The sequence below is a fragment of the Triticum aestivum genome, chromosome 7A, assembly GCF_018294505.1.
Source record: "Triticum aestivum cultivar Chinese Spring chromosome 7A, IWGSC CS RefSeq v2.1, whole genome shotgun sequence".
In the NCBI taxonomy this organism is placed as follows: Eukaryota; Viridiplantae; Streptophyta; class Magnoliopsida; order Poales; family Poaceae; genus Triticum; species Triticum aestivum.
The window spans coordinates 706584628-706605925 of NC_057812.1; the positions used below are offsets into that span (position 1 = coordinate 706584628).

General features: G+C 42.6%; 1 protein-coding gene across 6 annotated transcripts; it reads right to left on the minus strand.

Annotated features, from left to right (window-relative positions):
- Positions 1-359: 359 nt before the first annotated feature.
- On the minus strand, positions 360-8939 carry LOC123149531 (protein MIS12 homolog). Of its 6 annotated transcripts, none has more exons than XR_006474743.1 (9): positions 8390-8936; positions 8167-8245; positions 4879-5008; positions 4718-4781; positions 3609-3728; positions 2226-2318; positions 2007-2145; positions 917-1179; positions 360-766 (listed from the first exon to the last, which is right to left on the minus strand). XR_006474743.1 is itself a non-coding variant. In XM_044569209.1 (9 exons), exons 4-9 carry the CDS (start codon positions 5001-5003, stop codon positions 1037-1039), a joined length of 684 nt encoding a protein of 227 aa, XP_044425144.1. In that variant the 5' UTR covers positions 5004-5008; positions 5241-5259; positions 8167-8245; positions 8390-8939; the 3' UTR covers positions 360-1036. The 6 variants fall into 6 exon arrangements, 5 of the variants coding, with proteins under 5 accessions (XP_044425144.1, XP_044425142.1, XP_044425141.1 ...); XM_044569209.1 differs by adding an exon at positions 5241-5259 and having other exon boundaries at positions 360-1179; positions 8390-8939; XM_044569207.1 differs by adding an exon at positions 5194-5259 and having other exon boundaries at positions 360-1179; positions 8390-8939.
- Between the last annotated feature and the right edge of the window lie 12359 nt (positions 8940-21298).

Here is a 21298-nt window from a genome sequence, read left to right on the forward strand (position 1 = left end):
TAGGCGCTATGGGTGCCTTGACCCAGCCTGAGGTGAAGACAGGGTCGTGCTGTCATGGTGTTGGTTGTGATGCGATCCTTGATCTTTGAGTCTCACCTCCTTGCCATTTTGTGTCTCGAGGTTTGACTAGGCGAGTTGTTTCGTCATTGTAGCTGGGGTGTTGTGTGTTGTATGCCGAAAGGCGTTGTATAGCCCGCCTGGCTCTTCTTCAATGATACTGATGCACCTTTTCCATGGTGTATCGTTGAAAAAGAAAAGATACTCCCTCCGTTCCTAAATATGACGTTTTGGCAGTTCAAAAAACATCATATATTTTGGAACACAGGGAGTAGTAAGAAAGCAGCTCCAAGAAAAGCACATGAATCTGCAGCAGCGCAAAACGCCACAATGGTTGAACCACGAAGAAAGCCCAGCTCAAATGAGCATTGGAATTATTGTTTTTTACAACAAAAGGTCTGTGTTCAACAGTGTTAGTAACCCTATAGTGGTCTTGCAGAATTCTGGAGGCCTGCCGTATCTGTGGCAGGAAGAAGCCAGTCCCCAAGGGTATTGTCGATGGTAAGCGCAAGCACCATGGTATTACCCAGTTGAAGTTATAGAGGAACAAGCGGTCTGTTGCTGAAGAAAGAGCTGGACGCAAGCTTGGCCTTCGTGTGCTCAACTCCTGCTGGGTCAATTGGTTGCAGTTGTAGCTTCTGCTGATTATACAAGTTAGAATACGCCGGGGCCCCTCCCTTAGTATATGCTCTATTTTTCATTGATGCACCTATAACAAGACAGTCTTGCTATCAAACAAGTATTGCCTATATTTATGACTCTGCTGATCATGTATGCATACATGTACATGCAGGTCTTCTGATAAAACTGCAGTTCAGGTAGCTAGCGAGAGGGTAGCTTGACAAAGATTACAGCGGACCTGGCAGTGCAAGGAGTGGTCGACATCCTCATATTGCAAACACCCACAACACAAGTTACTCCTTCCGCAAGCCTTTCACGGCCGTGTTCACCTCTTGAATGTCCTCGGTGGAACCCACCCTTACCTACCCAGTGCTAAACGCTTCTGGTCTCTAAGACAATCGACGTTCCAAACATTTTGACCCACCATGGCCTCAACCTCAACCTTTTTCCTTCTCATAACCTTCATTTTCTGGTGCAACTTCGGTATTGCCTTCACAATACCTGCAGGTTCACGACAGTTGATGAGTAGGCATACATTCTGAACCATAGATAACTGAGCAAAAGTGCTACTTCTCGTATAGTAGATAACAGCACTATCTACACCAAATTTAAATGTAGGGATATGATCTTTGTGATTTCTGTCAAGCATACTGTTAACCGAGTCCAGTTGTATTTATACAAGAAGCAAAAAGGATAGAGGATTGCCAGACAAAAACTGAAAGTCATAATTAAGTGTGAGAAAACCTTCTGATTGCTAAAGCTAACACATCAGACCAAAAAGATCAACAGATGACCAAAGCTTGATGGTCTATTCAACTTTTGTTCAAAAATCAATGACTCATGGCTAATACTAATAGGTGCAGCACTTACTACCAAAATAATAGTTAGTAGCTGGATGTCGTTTCACACAAGGAGATAGGGAAGAACATCGACTTCAGGGCTTAAGGTGGTAACAAACCATATCTGGTGTCGTTTCACACAATAGCCCTTCACTAATCATCTGAACTGGTGAGTGTTCAAATAAATAGTTCAACGAAGTGAAAATTCTGATTATTTTGAGAAAATTTTAATTATCAAATCATCTTATTTAATGGATAAAAGCTTGTGATGTTCAGAAAGCAGAATAAACCAAAGCTTTGGCATGCCATCACATTGAAGTCAGAACTAAAACCTGAGTGTACTAATACAACATTGGTGAGCAGCAAAAGTGTAATTCGGACAGGCAGAACAAAGCTGATGAGCCTTGGAAGTTTACAGCTAATTGTGTATAATTTTCTTTGCTCTTTTCCCTTTACTTGAGGTATTCATTACTGAATCTAGTGGCATACCTTGAATATTCTCCTTAACAGATTTGTCTTCATACAACTTCAGTACTTCAGTTATAGAGGAATTAAGGTTACTTTTGTATGTAGCTTGCCTTTCCAAGGAAGTACTTTCTCTTCTAAGTTCTTCAGATTCCGTGTTAGCCTAATTAAACAACACCAGAGTTTGTTAGATTAAGTGTAGATATTATTATCAATCTAATTCTTTGTGAGTATGGTACTTACGTCTGCCAGTTTTTTTCTCAAAAAATTAAGTTCTGCATCCAGTTCCGAATCAGAATTCCCATCTTTATGCAACACCGTTGCAGAAGAATTATCCTGATGAAAAAACATAATATAATTATACTCATTTACATGCCTCTTGCTTTTTGAAAATGCAGGTTGTAAAGTAAATATAAATAATGCATGGCTTCAGTGAACCAAAATGGTGCATAAAGCCGTAAACGTATGATTTATTGAGTACCTTATTGCAAACAAGCTTTGGGGTTAACCAATACTAGGCTTCTAAAATAAAATTTTAGGTTGGGCTTCTAGAATAAACTGGGGAAGGGGCAGCTTATTTCCACAGCCAGCCATAAGCCCCAAAAGAACTGGCCCTCAACCTTAAGCTTAATTAAATGTTTCACACTGATTCCGTTTACTAGACATAAGAACTGAACCACAGATGTTTATGACTTAAGTCACTTAGTTAATACTCCCTCTGTCCCAAAAAGCTTGTCTTAGATTTGTCTAGATACAGATGTATCTAGACACGTTTTAGTGTTCGATACATCCATATCTAGATAAATCTAAGACAAGTTATTTGGGACGGAGGTAATATTAAACTTCTGTTTCCCTAGAAACAGTTTAGTAAAATGTTCTAATTGATGTTTAGTAAATCTATATTTGCTTGTTAGGACATCTGGCATTGAAATCTAAGTGGAATATTTTTGACAGAGATGGATAGAAAACAGAATTACATTAATATATGCTAAACATATAACAGAAAAAGGTATCCTATTTCAATACAACGACCGACAAATTAATGATGTGCATTAGTCGGGTAATTTAAAATAAGATATCAATAAGAAATGCCCAGATATATTTTGCCCTGAGAATCAGAAGGTCTTGCTGATATTACTATTTATTATATTACTTCCTAGTTGAGCATAGCATACACCATGGCCACTTAGAAAAACTGCAATTGAATAATGTAAGCAGCTAAAACATAGATAAATTAAAGCTCAAGCTTTCATAGTTGAGAGAAAGTCTGAAAGTCAGAAATGATGGAATGTTAATCAATATAGAGTAGAGAACAGAACTCAAATTCTCCAATTAGCTTACAAACTAGTTCAAGCTTGACTGGTATTGACTGTGCATAACTTTTATCTTGAAAGGTTTCCTTGTCAATTGCCGAGTCAACTGAATTAAATACTTTTCACAAAAGGGTGAAGATAGGGCGTCAGTTTCCACATTATGAACCCCCAGGACAAAAAGTATCTGAAGCAATAATCTATAGTGAATCATGTGAAACAGGGATGTGAATTGTGTGGATCAAAGTGTTGTGTGGGTCAAATTGGCAATTCTGGATTGAAAAAAAAAACAATTACTTTGAGATAAGAGACATACATCTTCAGGTGCCACAAATCCTTCAGGTACAGTTAAACATTTCCGAAGGCAATACATCTCCCAATTGCTCATTCTTTTGTTCAATACATCCGTTACCAAGTTGCAAATTGCATTTACTCCCTAAGACAAAAATCATCACAAAGTCCACATTTCAGAAATTTCCAGCAGAAGTTTTGACAAAAAAATACAGCATTAATCATATGTGTTACAAAATGCCTCTAGGAAGAGGGAACTCAATGGCATAAATATTACATAAGAAAAAAAATCAGTATTTAAATATCTTAAAGCATGAATATGTAAAACCAGATGAATTATAGCCTTATAGGCCGAACCAAAAGTTATTATGATGATTGTTCTGACTGTTTCAAGCTTCCATTCGGTAATCATTTTACATTCAAAATTTGCATATAATGCCTTATATCAAATGTGTTATAAAGAATATCTCATTCCTGGCACATTGAAGTACCAAGACACAGTTTGCAGCGGAAGAAATTAATATTCATTTGCTACAGAAAGGGATCACCAAACATGCAAACATAAGAGCTATATCCCATACACATGAAAGACGCATCTACTTAGGCAGTTAAGGCAACATCGCTGCATCAATTTCCTTTGGAATGGTATACTCCAACATAATAAAACTATCTATACATGGCTGATACAGTTTAGTTTTCTCCACTGTGGAACTACAAGGAAAGCAAACTCATCTTGACCTGAGTGATAGCAAGTTCAGATCGAACACACTTGATCTATTAGTACTTGGGCATATTTATACAGGTTACAGAGAGGCACTTGGCCACTTGAACACACTTGATCAGGAGAGGAGGAACATGTGTGTTGACTAGGAAAACTACACACACGTACACTAGCCGTATACTACGGTCAGTATTCTAACACAGTACTGAGCAAACCACTGAGGGTGTTTAGTTCAGATTCAAACCTAACAATTTCCCCGTGTAATCACTGAATTAGATTTAGTAGCATTATTAGCATGTAAAAAGTAACTACTCTGGCCAGGAGACCATTTAGAATCTGGTAGTGCCCTGAATTCTCCAAAATTCCAAAGGAGGGTTCAGTTATATTGGATCCTGAGGTTGGAAAAAACCTACCCGTTTTAGCTCCTCAGCCTGATTGGTCGCCGTGGCGGTGCTGACGGCCGCAGGGGCACCTTCCCTGTAGAATGACAGCGAAAGGGCAAAGTTAACAAAACCAATAGGCGGCAAAGGGGGGAAAGTGAGCTGCTGTTACAGAGAGGGATCCGAGGCGTAACTGGAGGCAGTACTCGAAGGCCTGGAAGCGGATGTCGTCAACCATGTTGAGGACCTCGTTGATGAAGATCTGAGGGCTCAGCCCCAGCACTGCCTCCACCGCCGAGGTCTCGTCGTCCCCTTCCATACCTCCTGCCACCCACACATGAATCAAGAAACAAAGGTAAACCCCAAGTTTAGGAGGAACTCACTAATTGTTATTAAGTTCGTTGGAGTTTGATTATAACTACAAAGTTGATTTTTTCTTGATAAAACATGACAAGGGACTAGATTGTGAGAGATGATTAGTGCTAGGGAAAAAGAAGATTCCCATATACACTGGCCGTATACATGTGCAGGCCTGGCGATCAGCATAGCTACCTACATCGATCCACGCCTCAACCCTAAAATAAGAGAGTGGACAATAAGAACAAATGGCAAGAAGAATAGATTGTGATAAAAAATAACAATTGCCAACAGTAAGAAATGTAGCTCATCCATAACAAATTGTGGTACTGTTGGTAGGTACTCCTGCACCTTAGGCTCTTCGGTTATTACAAGGTTCATATGATAATCATATGACGCTTCTTATCTGCCTTAGCAGCAGACCACATGCGGGAAAAGTTTTCACCATGAAATTCCTTAACTACATTTACCATAAGGTGCCTAAAACATTCTGTTTGCTTGGCATTGGGAAAAACATTGTTCACTACATCTTTCTAACCCCTTGCAAGCATCTGTGCATACAGCCAACACGAAGATCACCTATTGCCTTCTTTGGTTGTCTCATGAACCAAGTCCAGTTTCCTTCTGTTTTTGCATTGAAAAAACTAAAAGCTACAAGAAACATCGAATTATGTCCATCCAAAGTTGTAACCGCAGCGAGGTGCCCATTCCACTTGCGATTCAAATGAGCCGAGTCTATATGGTCTACACCCATTCAAAAATCCATTTATGCAAGGCTTAAATGCAATGAACAACTTGTCAAAAACCATATTACCGTCTATAATTGGCTTTTTAGATTAGTCGATTTTATACGTAGTAGCGATCTCTACAACACTTCTTAGTGATCTCAACTCAATTTCAGCTTTGAAGTTATGAAGCAATCGAAAGCTCTCTTCCCAGCTCCCATATAGATCAACAATAGCTCGTTGTCGACCTTTAAACATAGTGTGATATGGAACCGTGCATTATAGTCGCTCTGAAGCTTCTTTTGTAGGCAATAGCTCGTTGTCGACTTTAAACATAGTGTGATATGGAACCGTGGCATTATAGTCGCTCTGAAGCTTTTTTTGTAGGGAGATAGCACTTATTTGATCTATATGGAGCTGGGAAGAGAGCTTTTGATTGCTTCATAACTTCAAAGCTGAAATTGAGTTGAGTTTACCAGGAAGTGTTGTAGAGAGCGCCACTAAGAAATAAAACTGACTCATCTGAAAAGCCAATTATAGACAGCAATATGCTTTTTGACAAGTTGTTCATTGCATTTAAGCCTTGCATAGATGGATTTTGGAATGGGTGTACATCATACATAAGTATAGACTCAGCTCATTTGAATGGCAAGTGCAATAGGCACCTCATTGTGGTTACAACTTTAGATGGACATAATTGGATGTTTCTTGTAGCCTTTTGTTTTTTCAATGTTGAAAAGGAAGAAACTGGACTTGGTTCATGAGACAACTAAAGAAGGCAATAGGTGATCTTCCTGTGTTGACTCTATGCACAGATGTTTGCAAGGGGTTGGAAAAAATGCAGTGAAGAATGTTTTTCCTGATGCCAAGCAAAGAGAATGTTTTAGGCACCTTATGGGAAATGCAGTTAAGAAATTTGATGGTGAAAACTTTTCCCGCATGTGGGCCTGCTGCTAAGGCACATGAGCAATCGACATATGATTATCATATGAATCTTTAATAACAGAAAAGCCTAAGGTGCAAGACTACCTACAACAATACTACAATTTGTTATGGATGAGGTACATTTCTTACTGTTGTCAACTGTTTATTTATTTTTCATCACAAGCTATTTTTCTTGCCATTTGGTCTCATTGTCCACTCTCTTATATAACTTAGGTGCACGTTCAACAAGGATATCAAGGTGGACTACATACACAATAATCTTGCAGAATGTTTTAATAGTTGGATCAGGGAGATAAAGGATTTGCCTATCGTCCAGTTTTGTGACAAGTTGAGAGAGATGGTTATGGAGCTCTTTAGGAATTAGGAAGAGGAGAAGGATTGGAGAGTGTTTGCAAGGTAAAAAATTCTGCCAGGCGTCATTAAACAATTAAACGATAGGACTAGAGGATTAGGCCATCTCTAAAGGGATTGTAGTGTCAAGGTCACTGATATAGAGAAAGATCACACTAAAAGGCATGTAAACAAGGCACTTGCACATGAATGTACTTGCATGGAGTGGCAACATACAAACAAGCCATGTACACATGCATTAGTTGTTCTAACTGCAGTCTAATGTCAAGCTGGAGGACTTTGTGCACAATTACTACTACGTGTAAAAATTCAGGCTGCATATCAAGGGGAGATAGAACCACTCGCAGACAAGGTTCAGTGTCCTGCGGTGGATCCAGGTTTTGTTCTGCAAGCAACACTACCAAAGCAGGTGCAAGAAGGCATAGGAAACTAAGGATAAAGGCTGCTCTTGAGGGGGTTTAGGTAATAAACCTAAGGTAGGTTGAAAGAACATATGCAAAAAATGCCATGAACTTGGGCATAGGGAAGCTGGATGTCCTTACAATGGGGCGAAGAAGAGATACAATCACTTCATTTGGAACAACGACAAAACCTCTCAAAAAAGCTCACGCCTGAGAGGAAGAAACTCAATCTGTGATATTTGTTTCAGTCGTTAGAGAGAGTTATTTTGTGATGCTGTCATTGGAACTTCTTTTCTATCAAGTTTGCGACGTTTGAAGTTATTTTTCCAATAATTTTGTGAGATGTGAACTCACCTCAACAAGTAGATGGTCAGGCATAAACTACTCATTATGTCTTTTTCTCAAGGCAACACTTCGGATGACACTTTAAACTGCAATTTTGTCATTTTGAGATGTTCATCATGTGTTTGAATAATTATTGTGTGTGATCCGTGTGTATGTGGGCATCTTCTTCTTTTTCCCTAGCACTAATCATCTCTCATAATCTAGTCCCTGGTAAATGTTTTGTCAAGAAAAAGCAAACTAATAAAACTCCAACGAACTAATAACAGAGTCAAATTCCTCCAGGCTCAGTTAAGCGTCCATGAGTGGCAGGAACGCAAAGTGCAGGTAACAACAGTGTAGAGCAGGAGCAAAACCAAACCTCCTCCTCCTGGAGCCTGCTTGTTGGGCCCGAAGATTTATCTCAGGCTCCCGAATCCCTCCTCCAGGGGTAAGTTCTCCTGCGGCAGAGAGGGGCAGCAAGAGCTTCACGAACAGGGCAACAGGAGCAGCACGAACTCCAAATCGAACCGAATCGAGAGAGAGAGAGAGAGAGAGAGAGAGAGAGAGAGAGAGAGAGAGAGAGAGAGAGAGAGAGAGAGGACCTTGTTGACGAGCTCCATGGCGTTGACGCTAGGGTCGGAGCGGCCGAGCCGCAGCGAGCTCCCTCCTGGCGCGCGAGCGACTGGGGAGAAGCAGCCGACCTCCCTCGCGTGATGACGGCGCGGATCCTGAAGCACCGTGGCGGATCTGGCCGCCGCCTAACCTGCTGCTCGATCTGGGGGAGAAGGCGAGGGGAGGAGGAGGGAGTGGGGGTGGAGGGCGGCTGCAGTGGGGAGAGGGCCGAGCCCGGGAGCGAGGTCGCCGGTGTGCGGGGGCGGCGGCGGCGGCGGGAGACGAGGGAATCGGGGGTAGAGGAAGAAAGACAGCGGGCTGGGCTGGGCTGGGCTTGGGTGGTTCGGTGGGTCTTCTCATTTTTCATTTGAATCCTCTGTACGAGCGCCAAAAGAGCAAATTTCTCTCTCGCTGATGGAGATCAGACGGCTAGAAACTAATTGATCACAAAAACGAACGGCTATAAATGATAAGGACGTGAGAGGCTGGGATTAGCCACAGTTTTATCTTCCCCTTCTTCCCTTTTTTTAATTTAATTTTTTTTTTTATAATAATAAAGCACCTAATGCTTCTGGTGGTCCGTCGTGCATATTTACAGAAAACCCCATATAGTTCCGTGAAATCAACCCGCACTACCGGTTTTAGTAAGTCAAAAAACCGTTTCGAATTGTGTTAAGCAGAGTGAGGGCGGCCAAGGTGGGGAATTGTGTCTGGCGCCGCTCTGCTGCAGCGACACAGAGTGCGTCTGTCAGCACCAGCGAGGTGTCGAGCAGGGAACGGAGCCGCCGCCGTGTCTATCTGCTAAAGGAAAATGAATGGGTCGTACATTCCTCATCAGCCTCCTGTGAGATCCTTGCAGCGTATGAGGCGCAGAGTCTCGACCTATACCTCCACGTTGTTGTAGTCGGAGATCTTGTTGATGTGAGACAATGTCCACCGCTGATTGGACCAACGGTCCGAGAGCTTGGCGGTGAAGAACCCACTCCGCGCAACGAGTATATTGCGGTGCACGCAGATCGTGAGGGAGAGGGCATCCATGGAGCTGAGAGTGAGACGCACGTCGGAGGAGTCGAGGATAGAGGGTAGTGGCGGCGCTCGGAGGCGGGATTCAGAGACTTGAATCAGGGTAGGTGGTGCAGGGATCTAGGAGAGGTGGTTCTAGAGCGGCTGGAGCAGAGAGCAGGAAGGCAACGAAGATAGGCGAGAGGAGCGGCAGTGCTGTCTCGAGGGGACGGCAGTTCGAGGCGGAGGCGGAGGCGGATCTGGGAGAGCTGGTGCCGCCGGGCCGGCCGGGAGGGTTGAGGCGGAGTTTTTTTTCTTCCTTTCATAGGAGAGGACGAGGTGGTTGGGAGTGACCGGACAAGGCGCAGGGTGCGGTTGGCCAAAAGGAAGAACCCGCGGGGCTCCTAAATTTTATTTTTATTTTTCGCGGGAAAATCTGGAATGCCCGCGCGCTTTGCTAACATTTTGACTTCCGCTTGGCGAACTCTTTTTTCTAGGGAAAAAAGTTCAAAACATTAATATGGATGAGTTATCCACTTTTTTTTCCTTTGTGCGAAATTAGTAGAAAAAGAAAATAATGCAACCCGGTGAGAAACATACCTCTTTTAAGGCTTATTTTTTCTTCTCTGGAAAAACTTCTGATCTATCCATTTCCAATCATGACAGTATAACGACCACCAAACATAATAAAAACAACACCTAAATTCATAGACCACCTGGCAATGACTACGGGCACTGAAGCGAGCTGAAGACGCGCCGCCATCATCACCCCTCTCTCTCTGAAGCCAGGCAAGACTTGTTTGGAAAGTCGTTGTGCTAATACCCCAGAGGACAAACGCACCACAACACCAACCGCCAACATTGAAGAGCAGTGTTGATCGTAAGGATCCAACCTGAAGACACATGAACATATACAAACTACGACCAGATCCGAGCTAATCCACCAAGGACAGTTCCGCCAAAGACATACTTCCACACGCCCACCGACGATGCTAGATGCACAACCGGAACGGGGGGCTAGGCGGGGAGACCCTTATTCAATCTTCAGAGAGCCATCACCGTCTCGTCTTTCTGAATATAGGACACAAACCCTAACAAAACTCGAAGAAACATATGAAAAAACATCCTGCCGGCAAGTGTCGGGATCCATCATGTCGCCATGGCCTCAAGGCCACCGAAGACGAGGTGGACCAACGGCGGCATCGGCGGAAGGCAGAGAAACTCTAGATTTGTTTGGGGAGGAGGGGACTGCGTGAAGGACGCCATCGAACATGGAGTATAATCGTTGTGAAAGTGGAACGGATCTTGGACTTCCGCTATTGTGGATATGAAATTCTCACTTTTTAATGCTTATTCTATACATATATTTTCTTTAATTCCCATACTAATTCAAAACATTAATATTAAAAATACATTAATTACCCCTATTAAATTCCATTAGTGCATTAAGAATATATTCTTGTTCTACGAGCACCATTAATCTGGGTCAAGGTTGACTAGCTTTCATCATCAACTTGGTCAATATCTAGTCTTACAACCTAGTCGTGTAATGAGAGCGACCACAAATCATCATAGTTTCACACACATCTAGGGTTTCTCTCTCCCTTCCCTATCCCTTGGCGGCTAAGGAGATTCCACCGACGATACGCTTTGAAGCAGCTGGCCAGCAACCAGTACCACGAGCATCCGTGAGCCACCAGCCACTCCTCGGATACGACGGCAACACACTCCACTTCGTCGAGATGCCATGTGTCACCACAACGGCAACACACTCTGACGCCATGTACCACATGGTGACAATGAAACCTAAACATAAACATTGTGTATACAAGACTTCAATGAGCGTATCTTTCACTTCTCTGCTGGTCACAGAAAACAAGGGCTCGGGCTAGGGACGACGACTTCTCAACTCTCAATGGGCTCTACCTAACGATACTTTGTGAGTGCATATTTTCAAGCATGTCATTTTGAAAACCATCATATTTGTATTGTTTCAAATATGATGGTGAAATTTAATACTCTCAATGGGCTTTATTTAGTAGTGTTAACCATCCAGTTAATGAAAAATAGTAATGCACTTATAGTAGCAATGGTAGAACCTAATTATTGGAAATTTACTTGTACATAAATTATCTGCAATATAACCATTGGTCATTCCACATGTCTATTGTTGTCGTCTACTGAAACATATAACCGAGGGTGAAAATACACTGTCGATTATTAGTATCACCCGTCGGCCATTTCTCCTCATAGCCGAGAGTTTTGATTCGACCTTCGGCTATTAAATTTCACCGTCGGGTATCACATGTAATCCCTGAGGGTATAGCCATTACCATCGAATATTACAATGAACCGTCGGTCATTATGTTGGATATCCGAGGGTTGGATATTCCCCATCGAGAAATATAGTGCACCGTCGGTTATTAGTAGCCATATATGTGAGTTGACAAAAAACCGTCCGCCACTACCACCACCGTCGGTTATTATAGTGAAGGCCGACAACCCATCGGCTATTATATTTCACCGTCGGAAATATGGGGATTTCTAGTAGTGCGCTTCGCCGGAACTCGAAGCGTCCTGCTAATCGCCAGCCACGACCTGCGCGGAGTGTTGAGCAGGGAGAGGATGTTGAGGTAAGTGGTATGATGATGACACAAGTCCAATTTTTTTGGTTTTGTTTGGGTCATATAACATTTTTTTTTGTTTTTTCCCATGCTCATGTTTTTTTTCTTAGGATGCTGATCAGTTCCGTGTTGTAAAGCGGACTAGACGTGCAACACTTGGTAAGGGAGCTGAGTCATCTTCTAGGGTAAGTAAAATGTCGAATATAAGTGTTTTTTCTCACTTTTTTAGATAGTGATGAAATTATGCAGCAGTTCGCACCACTATTTTTGTTTTTAGTTTGTCAATAACAACCTTTTGTAGTTGACATCTCTAGTCATATTTGATTTAAATACAGTTGACATTAGTTGGCATTAGTTGGCATCTTGTAGTTGACTAGTTGTCATCTTTCATAGTTGACATCAATGGTCATTTTTTGTGTGCAGGCAGCAGTTGCTGGAGAAACTGTCTCATCTTCCACAGCAGATGCTGATGTATGTGGGTTTTTTGTGTGTGTTTATGATCTATTTGAATAGTTCTTTGCAAACCTTTTTTTAGTTGCTCTTTTTCTTGTTTGCAATATCATTTCTTATTGTTGCACATCCACTAGAACTTTTTGTAGCTGCCAGGTCTCGTACTTTTTTTTTATTTTTTTCAAGGTTGCACACTAGCAGTCTTGCAGTTGTCCTCATGAGCTTTATTAGTTGCGCAAATACATCATATTAGTTGGCATGATCCATTTTATGAATATATAGCTCATTCTAATATTGATCCAAATGATGGTTGCTAGTTTTTTTTCATTATTGTTTTTTCTCTTGTGTTTAATGTTTCTGTAATGTTTTCATTTTCTCATCAACAGGCCAGCGGTGAAGGAGTTGAGGTGGCTGCAGGGGAAGATGTGGAGCGTGAAGGAAATATGCCCTAGAGGCAATAATAATGTTATTATTTTATTTCCTTATATCATGATAAATGTTTATTATTCATGCTAGAATTGTATTATCCGGAAACATAATACTTGTGTGAATACATAGACAAACTAAACGTCACTAGTATGCCTCTACTTGACTAGCTCGTTAATCAAAGATGGTTATGTTTCCTAATCATAGACATGTGTTGTCATTTGATTAATGGGATCACATTATTAGGAGAATGATGTGATTTACATGACCCATTCCATTTGCTTAGCACCCGATCGTTTAGTATGTTGCTATTGCTTTCTTCATGACTTATACATGTTCCTATGACTATGAGATTATGCAACTCCCGTTTGCCGGAGGAACACTTTGTGTGCTACCAAACGTCACAACGTAACTGGGTGATTATAAAGGAGCTCTATAGGTGTCTCCAAAGGTAAAAGTTGGGTTGGCGTATTTCGAGATTAGGATTTGTCACTCCGATTGTCGGAGAGGTATCTCTGGGCCCTCTTAGTAATGCACATCACATAAGCCTTGCAAGCATTGTAACTAATGAGTTAGTTGCGAGATGATGTATTACAAAACGAGTAAAGAGACTTGCCGGTAACAAGATTGAACTAGGTATTGAGATACCGACGATCGAATCTCGGGCAAGTAACATACCGAAGACAAAGGGAACAACGTATGTTGTTATGCGGTCTGATCGATAAAGATCTTCGTAGAATATGTAGGAGCCAATATGAGCATCCAGGTTCCGCTATTGGTTATTGACCGGAGACATGTCTCGGTCATATCTACATTGTTCTTGAACCCGTAGGGTCCGCACGCTTAAGATTTCGATGACAGTTATATTATGAGTTTATGAGTTTTGATGTACCGAAGTTAGTTCGGAGTCCCGGATGTGATCACGGACATAACGAGGAGTCTCAAAATGGTCGAGACATAAAGATTGATATATTGGACGACTATATTCGGACACCGGAAGTGTTCCGGGTGATTTTGGAGAAAACCGGAGTACCGGAGGGTTACCGGAACCCCCCCGGGAGAAGTAATGGGCCATATGGGACTTAGTGGAGAGAGAGAAGGGCAGCCTGGGTGGGCTGCGTGCCTCCTCCCCCCTTGGTCTGAATTGGACTAGGAGAGGGGGGGGGGCGACGCCCCCCTTTCCTTCTCCCTCCCCACTTCCTTCCCCCTCCTAGTAGGAGTCCTACTCCTACTAGGAGGAGGACTCCTCCTTGGCGCGCCTATAGGGCCGGCCGGCCTCCTCCCCTTGCTCCTTTATATACGGAGTAGGGGCACCCCTAGACACACAAGTGGATCCATGTGATCGTTTTCTTAGCCGTGTGCGGTGCCCCCTTCCACCATAATCCTCGATAATATTGTAGCAGTGCTTAGGCGAAGCCCTACGACGGTAGAACATCAAGATCGTCACCACGCCATCGTGCTGACGGAACTCTTCCCCGACACTTTGCTGGATCAGAGTCCGGGGGTCGTCATCGAGCTGAACGTGTGCTAAAACTCGGAGGTGCTGTAGTTTTGGTGCTTGATCGGTCGGGCCGTGAAGACATACGACTACATCAACCACGTTGTGCTAACGCTTCCACTGTCGGTCTACAAGGGTACGTAAATCACACTCTCCCCTCTTGTTGCTATGCATCACCATGATCTTGCGTGTGCGTAGGAATTTTTTTGAAATTACTACGTTCCCCAATAGTGGTATCCGAGCCTAGGTTTTATGTGTTGATGTTATATGCACGAGTAGAACAGAAGTGAGTTGTGGGCGATATAAGTCATACTGCTTACCAGCATGTCATACTTTGGTTCGGCGGTATTGTTGGACGAAGCGGCCCGGACCGACATTACGCGTACGCTTACGCGAGAACGGTTCTCCCGACGTGCTTTGCACAAAGGTGGCTAGCGGGTGTCAGTTTCTCGAAATTTAGTTGAACCGAGTGTGGCTACGCCCGGTCCTTGCGAAGGTTAAAACAGCACCAACTTGACAAACTATCATTGTGGTTTTGATGCGTAGGTAAGATTGGTTCTTGCTTAAGCCCGTAGCAGCCACGTAAAACTTGCAACAACAAAGTAGAGGACGTCTAACTTGTTTTTGCAAGGCATGTTGTGATGTGATATGGTCAAGACATGATACTAAATTTTATTGTATGAGATGATCATGTTTTGTAACCAAGTTATCGGCAACTGGCAGGAGCCATATGGTTGTCGCTTTATTGTATGCAATGCAATTGCACTGTAATGCTTTACTTTATCACTAAACGGTGGCGATAGTGGTGGAAGCATAAGATTGGTGAGACGACAACGATGCTACGATGGTGATCAAGGTGTCGCGCCGGTGACGATGGTGATCACGACGGTGCTTCGAAGATGGAGATCACAAGCACAAGATGATGATGGCCATATCATATCACTTATATTGATTGCATGTGATGTTTATCTTTTATGCATCTTATCTTGCTTTGATTGACGGTAGCATTTTAAGATGATCTCTCACTAATTATCAAGAAGTGTTCTCCCTGAGTATGCACCATTGCGAAAGTTCTTCGTGCTGAGACACCACGTGATGATCGGGTGTGATAGGCTCTACGTTCAAATACAACGGGTGCAAAACAGTTGCACACGCGGAATACTCAGGTTATACTTGACGAGCCAAGCATATACAAATATGGCCTCAGAACACGGAGACCGAAAGGTCGAGCGTGAATCATATAGTAGATATGATCAACATAATGATGTTCACCAATGAAACTACTCCATCTCACGTGATGATCGGACATAGTTTAGTTGATTTGGATCACGTAATCACTTAGAGGATTAGAGGTATGCCTATCTAAGTGGGAGTTCTTTAGTAATATGATTAATTGAACCTAAATTTATCATGAACTTAGTACCTGATAGTATCTTGCTTGTTTATGTTTGATTGTAGATAGATGGCACGTGTTGTTGTTTCATTGAATTTTAATGCGTTCCTTGAGAAAGCAAAGTTGAAAGATGATGGTAGCAATTACACGGACTGGGTCCGTAACTTGAGGATTATCCTCATTGCTGCACAGAAGAATTACGTCCTGGAAGCACTGCTAGGTGCCAGGCCTGCTGCTGGAGCAACACCAGATGTTATGAACATCTGGCAGAGCAAAGCTGATGACTACTTGATAGTTCAGTGTGCCATGCTTTACGGCTTAGAATCGGGACTTCAACGACGTTTTGAATGTCATGGAGCATGTGAGATGTTCCAGGAGTTGAAGTTAATATTTCAAGCAAATGCTCGGATTGAGAGATATGAAGTCTCCAATAAGTTCTATAGCTGCAAGATGGAGGAGAACAGTTCTGTCAGTGAGCATATACTCAAAATGTCTGGGGTATAATAATCACTTGATTCAATTGGGAGTTAATCTTCTAGATGATTGCGTCATTGACAGAATTCTCCAATCACTGCCACCAAGCTACAAGAGCTTCGTGATGAACTATAATATGCAAGGGATGAATAAGACTATTCCCGAGCTCTTCGCAATGCTGAAAGTTGCAGAGGTAGAAATCAAGAAGGAGCATCAAGTGTTGATGGTCAACAAGACCACTAGTTTCAAGAAAAAGGGCAAAGGAAAGAAGAAGGGGAACTTCAAAAAGAACTGCAAGCAAGTTGCTACTCAAGAGAAGAAACCCAAACCTGGACCTAAGCCTGAAACTGAGTGCTTCTACTGCAAGCAGACTGGTCACTGGAAGCGGAACTGCCCCAAGTATTTGGCGGATAAGAAGGATGGCAAGGTGAAGAAAGGGACTAGGATTAAGCGAAGATTGGCTAAGGACGAGGTGATGATGCGCGTGGGAAATGGTTCCAAAGTCGATGTGATCGCGGTCGGCACGCTACCTCTACATCTACCTTCGGGATTAGTATTAGACCTAAATAATTGTTATTTGGTGCCAGCTTTAAGCATGAACATTATATCTGGATCTTGTTTGATGCGAGACGGTTATTCATTTAAATCAAAGAATAATGGTTGTTCTATTAATATGAGTAATATCTTTTATGGTCATGCACCCTTAAAGAGTGGTCTATTCTTATTAAATCTCGATAGTAGTGACACACATATTCATAATGTTGAAGCCAAAAGATGCAGAGTTGATAATGATAGTGCAACTTATTTGTGGCACTGCCGTTTGGGTCATATCGGTGTAAAGCGCATGAAGAAACTCCACACTGATGGAATTTTGGAACCACTTGATTATGAATCACTTGGTACTTGCGAACCGTGCCTTATGGGTAAGATGACAAAAACACCGTTCTCCGGTACTATGGAGAGAGCAACAGATTTGTTGGAAATCATACGTACAGATGTATGTGGTTCGATGAATGTTGAGGCTCGTGACGGATATCGTTATTTTCTCACCTTCACAGATGACTTAAGCAGATATGGGTATATCTACTTAATGAAACATAAGTCTGAAACATTTGAAAAGTTCAAAGAATTTCAGAGTGAAGTTGAAATCATCGTAACAAGAAAATAAAATTCCTACGATCTGATCGTGGAGGAGAATATTTGAGTTACGAGTTTGGTGTACATTTGAAACAATGCGGAATAGTTTCGCAACTCACGCCACCCGGAACACCACAGCGTAATGGTGTGTCCAAACGTCGTAATCGTACTTTACTAGATATGGTGCGCTCTATGATGTCTCTTACTGATTTACCGCTATCGTTTGGGGGATATGCTATAGAGACGGCCGCATTCACGTTAAATAGGGCACCATCAAAATCCGTTGAGACGATGCCTTATGAACTGTGGTTTGGCAAGAAACCAAAGTTGTCGTTTCTGAAAGTTTGGGGCTGTGATGCTTATGTGAAAAAGCTTCAACCTGATAAGCTCGAACCCAAATCGGAGAAATGTGTCTTCATAGGATATCCAAAGGAAACTATTGGATACACCTTCTATCACAGATCCGAAGGCAAGACTTTTGTTGCTAAATTCGGAAACTTTCTAGAGAAGGAGTTTCTCTCGAAAGAAGTGAGTGGGAGGAAAGTAGAACTTGACGAGGTAACTGTACCTGCTCCCTTATTGGAAAGTAGTACATCACAGAAACCAGTTTGTGTGACACCTACACCAATTAGTGAGGAAGCTAATGATGATGATCATGAAACTTCAGAACAAGATACTACTGAACCTCGTAGATCAACCAGAGTAAGATCCGCACCAGAGTGGTACGGTAATCCTATTCTGGAAGTCATGCCACTAGATCATGATGAACCTACGAACTATGAAGAAGCGATGGTGAGCCCAGATTCCGCAAAATGGCTTCATGCCATGAAATCTGAGATGGGATCCATATATGAGAACAAAGTATGGACTTTGGTTGACTTGCCCAATGATCGTCAAGCAATTGAGAATAAATGGATCTTCAAGAAGAAGACTGACGCTGACGGTAGTATTACTGTCTACAAAGCTCGACTTGTCGCAAAAGGTTTTGGACAAGTTCAAGGGATTGACTACGATGAGACCTTCTCACCCGTAGCGATGCTTAAGTCTGTCCGAATCATGTTAGCAATTGCCGCATTTTATAATTATGAAATTTGGCAGATGGATGTCAAAACTGCATTCCTGAATGGATTTTTGGAAGAAGAGTTGTATATGATGCAACCAGAAGGTTTTGTCGATCCAAAGGGAGCTAACAAAGTATGCAAGCTCCAGCAATCCATTTATGGACTGGTGCAAGCTTCTCGGAGTTGGAATAAACGCTTTGATAGTGTGATCAAAGCATTTGGTTTTGTACAGACTTTTGGAGAAGCCTGTATTTACAAGAAAGTGAGTGGGAGCTCTGTAGCATTTCTGATATTATATGTAGATGACATATTACTAATCGGAAATGATATAGAATTTCTGAATAGCATAAAGGGATACTTGAATAAGAGTTTTTCAATGAAAGACCTCAGTGAAGCTGCTTACATACTGGGCATTAAGATCTATAGAGATAGATCAAGACGCTTAATTGGACTTTCACAAAGCACATACCTTGACAAAATTCTGAAGAAGTTCAAAATGGATCAAGCAAAGAAAGGATTCTTGCCTGTGTTACAAGGTGTGAAATTGAGTAAGACTCAATGCCCGACCAATGCAGAAGATAGAGAGAAAATGAAAGATGTTCCCTATGCTTCAGCCATAGGCTCTATCATGTATGCAATGCTGTGTACCAGACCTGATGTGTGTCTTGCTATAAGTCTAGCAGGAAGGTACCAAAGTAATCCAGGAGTGGATCACTGGACAGCGGTCAAGAACATCCTGAAATACCTGAAAAGGACTAAGGATGTGTTTCTCATATATGGAGGTGACAAAGAGCTCATAGTAAATGGTTACGTTGATGCAAGCTTTGACACTGATCCGGACGATTCTAAATCGCAAACCGGATACATGTTTACGTTAAATGGTGGAGCTGTCAGTTGGTGCAGTTCTAAACAAAGCATTGTGGCGGGATCAACATGTGAAGCGGAGTACATAGCTACTTCGGAAGCAGCAAACGAAGGAGTCTGGATGAAGGAGTTCATATCCGATCTAGGTCTCATACCTAGTGCATCGGGTCCAATGAAAATCTTTTGTGACAATACTGGTGCAATTGCCTTGGCAATGGAATCCAGATTTCACAAGAGAACCAAGCACATCAAGAGACGCTTCAATTCCATTCGGGATCTAGTCCAGGTGGGAGACATAAAGATTTGCAAGATACATACGGATCTGAATGTTGCAGACCCCTTGACTAAGCCTCTTCCACGAGCAAAACATGATCAGCACCAAAGCTCCATGGGTGTTAGAATCATTACTGTGTAATCTAGATTATTGGCTCTAGTGCAAGTGGAAGACTGAAGGAAATATGCCCTAGAGGCAATAATAATGTTATTATTTTATTTCCTTATATCATGATAAATGTTTATTATTCATGCTAGAATTGTATTATCCGGAAACATAATACTTGTGTGAATACATAGACAAACTAAACATCACTAGTATGCCTCTACTTGACTAGCTCGTTAATCAAAGATGGTTATGTTTCCTAACCATAGACATGTGTTGTCATTTGATTAACGGGATCACATTATTAGGAGAATGATGTGATTGACATGACCCATTCCATTTGCTTAGCACCCGATCGTTTAGTATGTTGCTATTACTTTCTTCATGAATTATACATGTTCCTATGACTATGAGATTATGCAACTCCCGTTTGCCGGAGGAACACTTTGTGTGCTACCAAACATCACAACGTAACTGGGTGATTATAAAGGAGCTCTATAGGTGTCTCCAAAGGTAAATGTTGGGTTGGCGTATTTCGAGATTAGGATTTGTCACTCCGATTGTCGGAGAGGTATCTCTGGGCCCTCTCGGTAATGCACATCACATAAGCCTTGCAAGCATTACAACTAATGAGTTAGTTGCAAGATGATGTATTACAAAATGAGTAAAGAGACTTGCCGGTAACGAGATTGAACTAGGTATTGAGATACCGACGATCGAATCTCGGGCAAGTAACATACCAAAGACAAAGGGAACAACGTATGTTGTTATGCGGTCTGATTGATAAAGATCTTCGTAGAATATGTAGGAGCCAATATGAGCATCCAGGTTCCGCTATTGGTTATTGACCGGAGACATGTCTCGGTCATGTCTACATTGTTCTCGAACCCGTAGGGTCCGCACGCTTAAGGTTTCGATGACAGTTATATTATGAGTTTTGATGTACCGAAGTTAGTTTGGAGTCCCGGATGTGATCACGGACATAACGAGGAGTCTCGAAATGGTCGAGACATAAATATTGATATATTGGACGACTATATTCGGACACCGGAAGTGTTCCGGGTGATTTCGGAGAAAACCGGAGTACCAGAGGGTTACCGGAACCCCCCCCCCCCCCCCGGGAGAAGTAATGGGCCATATGGGCCTTAGTGGAGAGAAAGAAGGGCAGCCTGGGTGGGCCGCGCGCCTCCTCCCCCCTTGGTCCGAATTGGACTAGGAGAGGGGGGGGGGCCCGTTTCCTTCTCCCTCCCCACTTCCTTCCCCCTCCTAGTAGGAGTCCTACTCCTACTAGGAGGAGGACTCCTCCTTGGCGCGCCTATAGGGCCGGCCGGCCTCCTCCCCTTGCTCCTTTATATACGGGGGTAGGGGGCACCCCTAGACACACAAGTTGATCCACGTGATCGTTTTCTTAGCCGTGTGCGATGCCCCCTTCCACCATAATCCTCGATAATATTGTAGCGGTGCTTAGGCGAAGCCCTGCAACGGCAGAACATCAAGATCGTCACCACACCGTCGTGCTGACGGAACTCTTCCCCGACACTTTGCTGGATCGGAGTCCGGGGATCGTCATCGAGCTGAACGTGTGCTAAAA

Excerpts from the sequence above, each read along its gene's own strand:
- LOC123149531 (XM_044569209.1), bottom strand. The coding sequence starts at position 5,003 with ATGGAAGGGGACGACGAGACCTCGGCGGTGGAGGCAGTGCTGGGGCTG. Across the intron at positions 4,782-4,878 it reads GCCTTCGAGTACTGCCTCCA|GGAAGGTGCCCCTGCGGCCG; the intron begins GTTACGCCTCGG and ends GTCATTCTACAG. Across the intron at positions 1,180-2,006 it reads TGTTAAGGAGAATATTCAAG|GTATTGTGAAGGCAATACCG; the intron begins GTATGCCACTAG and ends GTGAACCTGCAG.